This window comes from Protopterus annectens, chromosome 5.part0 (genome assembly GCF_019279795.1).
Source record: "Protopterus annectens isolate FY-2018-M chromosome 5.part0, PAN1.0, whole genome shotgun sequence".
Taxonomy (NCBI): domain Eukaryota; kingdom Metazoa; phylum Chordata; order Ceratodontiformes; family Protopteridae; genus Protopterus; species Protopterus annectens.
In genome coordinates this window covers 507,029,355-507,039,354 of record NC_056735.1, presented here as the reverse complement: position 1 = coordinate 507,039,354, position 10,000 = coordinate 507,029,355, and the positions used below count along the sequence as shown (strand labels likewise).

Genomic DNA, 10,000 nt, shown 5'->3' with positions numbered 1-10,000 from the left:
TTGTTGTGAGTATAAAGTCACAACTGTGATAATGCACTCCTAAGGGATAAAAATGTCCCTTTCTTCCTGAGAACAGCAGCCTCAGAATAATAATATTGGATAAGGGTTGTAGGAGGTAAAACCCTAATTATGGGGAATGTGTATACTTTCTCCTCAAAAAGAAAATGGTTTTTAATTCCATTCTAATTCATATTTTTCAAATCTGAACAAAACTGATAATATCTTGTTAGCGAGGCATCATAGTGACAGAGTTGGTCCTTCAGAAAATGTTTTAGAATTATACAATTGCTCTTGATACATCTTAATTTAGATTATTTGTTATGTCCTAAAAACTGACTTATAGCAATTGCTATATCTGATGTTTTCATAGAGGTACATTTGATATGTGTAACAGTATCTTAACAAAGATGCTCTTTTACTGAGTTGTATATCTTTTGTGCCCATTACCTGTTCATAAATCTAACTCATTGGTATCTTATTAAAAGTAGAATAAAGACAATGAAAAAGAAAAAAAATATTCCATCCTGCTAAAAATATGTGTGATGGATATTATAAACAGATTCTGCTTAGTCACATATTTCTAAAAATACAGTGTCCTGATGTAACTCCCATGCTGCATTGGTATATTCTGGTATAGTAGGTCTGAAATATGTGACACATAACCCATCAACCATCTCTGTCTGGTGATATGCACCTCAGGCATGTATATTTCCATCTGTAGAACAGACTGCCATATTGTTCCTGCCAGATGACCTGTCAGATACAGTTTTGAGAAAGCTGTTAGACGTTTTTGTCTAAGCTCAATCTTCTGCCAAAGAGGAGCAGCAAGTTAAGTTTACTTCTCTTCCTCAATAACTTCATGGTTTTGACTTGTAGTATTTTCTCAGTTGCTTCCTTATGTCCCTGTTTGGTCTTCTTGCTACACATTGAATGATTAGTGTTTCAAACTTATCAGAAGTTTTACAATGTGTCATGACTAATTTCATTGCAGTATTTAAAACCTTTAGGTTGATGCATGTCATCTCATGCTATTTTAGTATGCTACATAACAGAATCATCAAAGATTGCATGTTGTTGTCTATACTGGGTATAATTTTTACGGTTCATGCTGTCTTCCTATTTTACTATGCACTAACAGTGATTTTTGTTGGTACTTTTGCTGTTTTCAGGGTGCATTTTTCTTTGGGCCCCTATAAAATCTGATGTGACATGTTAAGCTGATCTGATAGAAAAACTGTAAATCAATTAATCATTAAATCAACCCCATAAGACTTTAACTAGTAATATTGGTGATTCTAAGTATTATTTGTAATAATTTAACTATTAATATGTTTACTTTACATATATTATTTATGAATTAGTTACATATTCTAAAGCACTAGACCAGCTGCTCAATTTTTCTGTGAATTTTATTTTGTATGTCACATCTTGTTAAATTAACATCCTGAAGAAAGATTAAAAACAAAAGTAAGCATGTGAATTAGATCCCAGCTATGAGAAAAGACAACGCATTACAGAAATGAAGTTGTTCATAATTTTAAATACAGTTTATATAAAAATATAATTGTAATCATTTGTTGCTGATAACATGCACTATACAATGAGTAATGTGATCAGATTATCTGCTAGATTCACTTTAGCTTTTTGATGTTGTTCATATGTGTGCTTAAGTTGTAGAGCATTGGTCCAAATGTAGAGTGAAACTACAGCGAAGAGTGTTACAGGAATACATTAATGTGTGGCAAGAAGCAGTATTGTTAAAAAAATAAAGTATTAGTGTGGCAAGGAAGTAATGTACAAGACATTACAAAAAAGGATGGAGGGTTTTATGTGCCAATGTTAGGAAAAAGACTATGTATGTAAGGCCCTGGTTACAACTTACAATATTCATGCAAAAGATGTGAGAACAATTTTAACTGACAATTGGAATACTTTGGGGGTTGATGAAATGGGTACCAATTTTGGACCCCAACCCAATATTATTTTTTGGAGGGATAGAAATTTTAAGATCATGTTGGAACGTTGTATAATTAATGTGGACTATAGTAGTGAAGATAAAAAGGGCACTTTAAGCTGTGGCATGTGTGCATGATGTAAACACAGTTTAGAGGGTGATATAATTAGGGTAAATGAGAAAGAATGGATTACTCAGAAAATGCATTATAACTGCACCTCAAAGGGGGTGATCTGCATAGCAGTGACAAATGTGTCCTGGACACTATATTGGTAAATTTAAAAGAATGTTAAAAGGACATATTTATGAATATATATATTTATTTTATTTATTTATTTATTTTACATTTGTTGACAACATGTGAATGTCAATTTATCAGTATGTAAATTTTGTTGTTCTCTTGTTATTATTATATTATTGTTATTTCTTCTATATGTAAATGTATTGTGTTTTCTCTTCATGGTGGAGCTTTTCTCCCAGGGCCTCTACTGAAAAAGGACATGTATCCAGCTAGACTATCCCGGTCAACAAATGTAAGATAAAAAAAAAAATTATATATATATATATATATATATATATATGATATTACTTGTAATAATAATAGGAAGAAAAGTGCGTTGGGTAAACATGAGCAGGAATTATCTGGTCATTATTTCAAATTGTGAACACTTGATAGTATTCATGTTGATGTCAGAGGTATTCCTAGGAAACGTAAATTGGAAGTGTTAGAGTTAAAATGGCAGCTGGTAATGTGTGCTGATAAATATCAAAGATTAAAGGAAACTTGTTTCTATTGAAAGTGTGCTGAGGTTGAAGCAATTCAAATTATAACATAATATTGTATGTAATTAATTAATTACTGTATTATTGACATGTTACATAGAGTTATATTGTGTTTTTTTATGTATTTGCAATTCATATATACTGTTGTTTTAAGATGTCTGGAATTAAGGGATGATGCTATCACTTTGCAAAGTTTATTTAAATGAATAAAGATGGGAGTGCAATGTTCTGATGAAGTCCTTGTATAATGTAGGACAAAAGTGTTTAACCATTGTGCACTCTGTTTTTTAATAAACATGTTTCTAATCCATTTCGGGGAACTGGTTCTGTTTGGTTATTTGGGAGGGTTACAGTTCCTTTTGGTGTGTTCAAAATTTAAGAAGGTAAGAAAAATATAAGGAAAGAAAATTTAACAATATGATTAGTGCAATTATGGAATTTCATTAATCAACACTGGTAGTTAACCTCTACCTTACACACATTCAGTTTTTGTTTTTCAGATATTGTCAGTTTAATAAGGCAATTTTTTAACAATCAAGTTTGTCTGAAAAGTGACATAATGAAACAGCATGAATGTATCAACAGTTCAGATCTTATGGAGTTTATCTCATCGTATAAAGGAGAAAAAAACACCCATGGAAAAGGAGAAAAGGGCAGACATCATAACACTGTGACAGCAGCCAATGACAAACAGAATACAAAAAGCTACTACAGTCATTGAGATAAAGTCATTTTCTGATTGGTCAAACTACTGAAAAATATTCCACCATTTTACTGCTTGATAACTAATACTTAACGGAGTGTACCATGACAGTAATAGGTATGAATCAAGGAAAACTGATATTCTTACTGGAATACCATCTCCTTATTCTCTGATGTTCAAATATTCAGAATGCACTTGGATGCACCCTTTCTTTAAGTGAGGTTATTATGGTCAGAGTTTTTACTTTTCCTATTTTGCAATTATCACAGATTATTATATTATAAATGGGGACAGGGATGGTGAAATAACCTACCCATGGATGGTGCTGATTACCCCAAAGGGAAAACCACTCAGTTTGAAAAAAAAATGACTTGATCACCCAGTTTCCAATTCAGACAACTTTTTTGACTAACTGAGTCTAAGCAAAGTGAGCTAGAACCACTAGTTAAGTAAGTAACACAACCATCTACTTAAGCAGCATGAATGACTGATTGAAATTACCTCAAAGACAAGAAGTTTTTTTTTTCTCTTTACTAAATGAGGTCTGTTGAGGAGATTTAAATATTGGTTAAAGTCATGCTAGTTCATTTCCTTTCTACCGAGATTTTTTTTTCTTCCAGGTATGAATCAGACATGCAAACACAGCCTAAGAGGAACAGTGACACAATAGCTAAGCCTCTCTTTTAGCTGTTTTAGATGGTTACTAAAGTAAATAAAACACATTTCAAAGCCAGAAGGTGCATACAAAAGTATTTGTTCATAATAATCTATCTACTAGGACAGTGACTGAACAAAATTTAAGTATAAATATCATTGCATACCTTCCTCTTGGCAAGTCAGCATCATCTTTTCTCCATCTCAGAGTAGGTTGGGGATCCCCTTGAACCTGGCATCGGAATTCAACAGGTTCATCTTCTAAGACCACCTGGTTAATTGGACGCCTCAAGAATGTTGGACGCTCTGAAATGAGCAAAGAAGACAAAGTTAAAAGTCACAAGAATTTCCTCAGAAATACTAAATTCTAGTCATAAAATAGACAGACCCCACCCCACACCCACGTGCACACACACACACACACACACACACACACACACACACACACACACATATATATATATATATATATATATATATATATACACACATAATGCTTTTCACTTAACATAAAAACATAATCTGATACCTGTAGGAATCAATGTCAGGTAAATAATGTTTAATATCCAGAATAGTATCTGCAGGAACACATGCAAGGTAATCTTTAAGATTCATTACTATAACAATTACATAATATAGGGAATCACCTAACCGCTATTAAGTTAAACTGCCTTTTAAAAAATTACTATAATTTGTCCTTAAAAATAATACTGGTTGCTAAAGCATGAAATACATTTAGTTAACAGATTTTATCAGTGACTTACAGTACTCAAACTGTGTAGCTCATTCAGATTTTTGTAAAGGTATTACTCATTTCAACAAAATTATCATAAACCATACTAAAATTACCCAGTCTAACCATAAAAGTAGGACTAAATAAAATCCTGGAGGCTACAGTAATAAATTATTAAATGATGTCATAGACAGTGATATTCTGCTTACCTCTGATAGTAACATTACCAATGTTCAATAAAAAAAAAAAACAAAAGTGCTATAAATGTAATGGGTCTAAACAGATTTTTTTTTCTAATTTCAGTAATTATTTATATGAATAATAGGTATAAGGTATTCATCTTCCACAATAGATGACTTACATTGTATCTTGGCAAATTAGACATATCTTGGAATTCATTGATGCTTACAGTAAGTGTACACCATTCTGAGTGAACAGACAACACAAATATCATTTACACCTTCTTCCTCCTAATTTTAGTTTTCCTGTTGATTTTCTTGTAGCCTGAAATACTGAGCATGATTAATAAATGTTACCACAAAGTGTAGACTACATGTACATTTAGTGTAACCTTTCTGAGTGACTAGAAAGCACAAAAAATGTGGCAGGGATATTCCTAAGTACAGATTGTGTACACTTAGTGTATGCATTAATTAATCTTAGTCTGAAGATTTATGTACTACTGTGTCATTTATGTACAACTGAGAACAATATATATATATATATATATATATATATATATATATAGTCATAAAATGTTAAGACGAGAATTTCAGTAATTATTCACAGTTTTTCTTTAAAATTCCTCTTATCCTTAGTAAATTTACATACTGCAAAAATTGGGAATATGATAAGAAGTGGTCATTTCCAGGGACAATGAGCAGTACCAAAGTCTCCTGTGCCAGATATTTGCCAGAATCACTAGCTCTGAAATGAAAATGTTACAAACTGTATGTAACAATTAAAGAAATAGCACAATTATTCCCAATGATGCTTTGCTGTAAGATAAAATTATACCTCAGAAAGAAATTAGAATATTCAGGTTTGAGGCAGGAGCAGTTAGACAATTGGAAAAAGAAGAAACACTGTACCTATAAATGAACAGAGGAGTCTCATGATTTCAAACTACTGGAACCTCAAGAGCTTTAAGCTGAATTTCATTCACATGCTGGATTTCAAAAAATAATCTAGCCTTATTGGAAAAATATTGAAAAAAGTTTCGAATTATTGGGGGTCACAGCTTAGAAGTTGACAGCTCAGAATCGTTACTGATCTTGGTTCTTTCCTTGCAAAAGGCATATATTGTCATCCATATTTTCACTGTTTCAAGACTATTATGTGGTGTTACTTCTGAGGCTTACTGGCAATTTCTTCCATAACTTCATCAGTTTTTGTATTAATGGTATAACTCTTAATTGTTATTGCATCTAATTTCAGTTTCATTTGCCTGTGTGTCATGTGATTAATAGATAATTCCTATACCCTTTTTTATCTTACACAATCATATATGGAAGCAATGGAAGTTGTGTAAAGTGACCTTTCAAAAATATTGTGCTAAGAATACTCTAGGTCTGCTAGAGAAATAATTTACATAAATGATGGTCCAAGCGCATCATTTTTATTAATTTTAGTACATAAACAATAATGGAAAATTCCATTCCTCTCTGTAAATAAAGTAACTTGACTATAAAAAAGTTGGTTTTAGTAGTGAGATTTTTGGGGTTTCAATGCCATGATAGAGATAATAACTTTTAAAAAGTCCAAGTTGCTATTACTTTTAAGATTCATATCCCATAACATTGACTTAGTGATGTGAAATTTCTTAATACAGCTCAGTGAATGACATTTAAAATACACATTAATGAATAAATGTTAACAGTATTAAGGTCAAACCCATGCAGTGGATATAATATCACTGAGGAACTATATAAGATCACAGGAGGTTACTAGGCTATCGACCCAGAGGTCATTTCAAGCCTAGCCTTTTCATCCCAATGTAATACTATAGATACTCTAGTCAATACCCAGGATTGTGCTTATTAATGACTGCCCATGTCTAGCAGGGTTGTCCAGGGTGCTATCTCCGATAAGAATTTACAGTGCCCCATAAATCAACAATTTTTAAGTATTGTTTTAGAATGCTTTTTTTCAGCAACAGCACTCAATATGTGTTAAATTATACATGTTAGCTGCTCCTAAATAGTCCAATTACCATTCATAATCATCAAAAATAATAGTTTTGGTGTAATATTGATGGAAGCAATAAGAAAAAAACAGGAGTGCTTTTTTATTAGAAAGGTATTTATTTAAGAGTTCTATAATACATATTTACTAATTTTTTATTCTTTTTCTTTGAATGGAAATTGAGAATTTGCTAGATTAATTAAAACAGATGCTATTGCAAACAGTTGCTTTCGTTTTGCTGTTTCCTTTGGATATAATAATATATGGTTTCAATGTGTTTAAAAATTTAATAAAATTAAAAAAAAAAGTGCTGACAGGTCATCCAAAGGTAGGAAAAGAGTTTCCCCACAAAAATGGGTTATAAATGTTCAAGGCTTGATCTTAAACACACAAACAACCATAATGCACATGCATGTGTGCATTCATGCACACACACACACACACACACACACACACACACACACACACACACACACACACACACACACACACACACACACACACACACACACACACACACACACACACACACACACACACACATACACACACACACACACACCAATATTGCTCAAGCATTCAAAAAAAGTAGACCCAATGAATCTCTCCACTTTACAAGAACCAGTAGAAGTCACTGGAAATCAAACCACAAATCAGTTTCACCTGTCAGGCTTATTCACTGTGAATCTCATCATTATCACCTGACCTGTTCAAATCTAAGTCATGCCGTCACATGAGAAGAAATTGTGGAAATTTTTTACAACTTTCATTAGGTATACAGATTTAACTACAGTGGCATGTAATGGTGTGCTTGACTAACAGCAGTACCATAAGGGGCAAATGTATTCCCATAGTCATAGCGGCCTCTAGTGGTACATGTAACCTATAGCATTTCATTTTACCCTGTTTAAATCAAAACCCAGAAATCACGACAGGAATATGAGCAAACATATTATAAATTTAACTTTATATCCATATCTATATCTATATCTACATCTGTATCTACATCTGTATATACATCTATACATACAAACATTTGCAATCAGTAAAACGTTTAAAGCAACATTTGAATAGTGACTATACAACTGTTTTGGACACCATAAATTAATACCAAAAAAATATATATATATATATATATATATATATATATATATATATATATATATATATACACTTTAGTATTAATACCCAGACATTACTATTATTTTTAAATTTGAAGAGCATGCCCTTCTAATGAAAATGATACTAGAATCTAGTGAACTGTATGACTAATAGCAGTGCCAAAGGAACAATCACATTATCACAGCTATAATGGTTTCTAGTGGTATCAATAATTCATAGTACTTCATTTACACCTGGTTTGAATAAAGCACTATAGTCAAATTCCATCTTTTTTTGTCCAGGCAATGAAACCAGTGAGATTTAGACAGACCATCCTGCTGCATCAAACTCATCAGTGAGCAAGGTTTACCATTATTGGTACAGAACAAACAAGAAACTTATTCTTTAAATATTCACACACTTGCAATATAATGTTCTGTGCCCCTTATAATGTTACTAAAGGTCAGAGTATATATCACCTTAATTGGACTAGAATTTCCTCAGGAAAAGCATGAAATGTCACATTCTAAATCAAAGTAGTCCATGTTTGTCAGTTTAACAAATTTTTCTTGCTTTTGAAGCATGCCCAGCATACTGCAGCTATGGAGCAACTGACTGCTCAAACTAAGAATTTCTTGCCTGTGAAAATGTGAAACTGCTATTTAAACTCACACAGTATTCAGCACAATTTTTAAGCTGCTGTTAAAGGACATGATAATCTTAGAGATAAGAGTACTTCTATAAGCCATCTTTCTTGCAAAACCCATCCATTTGTATTTTTTGTAAAAGTACATTTCTGTCTATATTTAATTTTACAAAGTATATTACTTTTTATTTTTATTTATTTCAAGGCAAGGCCTTATAAATTAAATCTCAAAAGCTTGACACATGGTTTATTTATTAGTACAATGGAAGGTGTAGAACTGGTGACATCTCAACTATTCATGAACAATTTTTGAAGACAGACTGGGTAAAGTTACTGCTTTCATTCAAATATTTTATTCTCATCTTATTTGAAGGGTTCTTGTGTCTTAAATTTGTCTGGCTTGTGGCATCATGTTACCACGAGTACAAGAGTTTGTAACTGAAAAGATATCTTTAACTCCTCTTGGAAAGATTTTGTGACTGTGTGTGTGTGTGTGTGTGTGTGTGTGTGTGTGTGTGTGTGTGTGTGTGTGTGTGTGTGTGTGTGTGTGTGTCTGTGCTGGGAGAAACATGGGTAATAGCTTGGGGAGCCAGTGATTAAAACTCTCCTATGCAACTGCTCACTGTAAGGCTTTTTTATAATCACTAAAAATGTCATCACAAAGAGTCTGTGCAGTGCTGTGTTCAACTTAAAAAGCACAATACAAACACTGCTTCAAAAATAACAAATAATTTATTAAACTATTTCAACCTTCATAGTCATAGACTACATCAGAACCATAAACCAGGGGTGTGACTTTTTTGTACTGTTTTTTTAGTTTTAGTTTTTAGTTTGAAGCACACCACCACAAGGACTTATTGGGGGGTGTTTCGAGTAGTTATTGGTCTATTTACACCAGGAAGTTCCATCTGATATCTTGACATTTACACTTGGTCTTATTTATATGTGTCGGGTGATGTTTTTAAAAAGAGACAGCAGTATGCATTTACTGTTTTTCTTAAGGCCAGCCACCACCTCTTGCACATTGTTTAGCAGCAGTGGTGTGGATCAGTGGACTACAGCCAATGACCATCACAGCGCAATATCCATTTTTCATTTCAGTATAGAAAAATCTATTAGGAGACAGAAATGGAAGACTGAGAAAAGACTATAAACATTACTGCTTGCTTTTGGTGTGAAACAACATACTTATAGGTTCATAGGTTCATAGGTTCATACTAGGCTTTCTGCCCGAGGGCATTT

General features: G+C 32.6%; 1 protein-coding gene across 18 annotated transcripts in view; it reads right to left on the bottom strand.

Moving 5' to 3' along the window:
- The window catches only part of ROBO2 (roundabout guidance receptor 2), a 1,870,921-nt gene that overhangs the window by 618,659 nt on the left and 1,242,262 nt on the right, over positions 1–10,000 (bottom strand). For all 18 annotated transcript variants that reach the window (XM_044072440.1, XM_044072432.1, XM_044072427.1 and 15 more), the window contains exon 5: positions 4,262–4,400. In XM_044072440.1, coding sequence (XP_043928375.1) covers positions 4,262–4,400 — 139 coding nt within the window. The remainder of the gene's footprint in view (positions 1–4,261; positions 4,401–10,000) is intronic.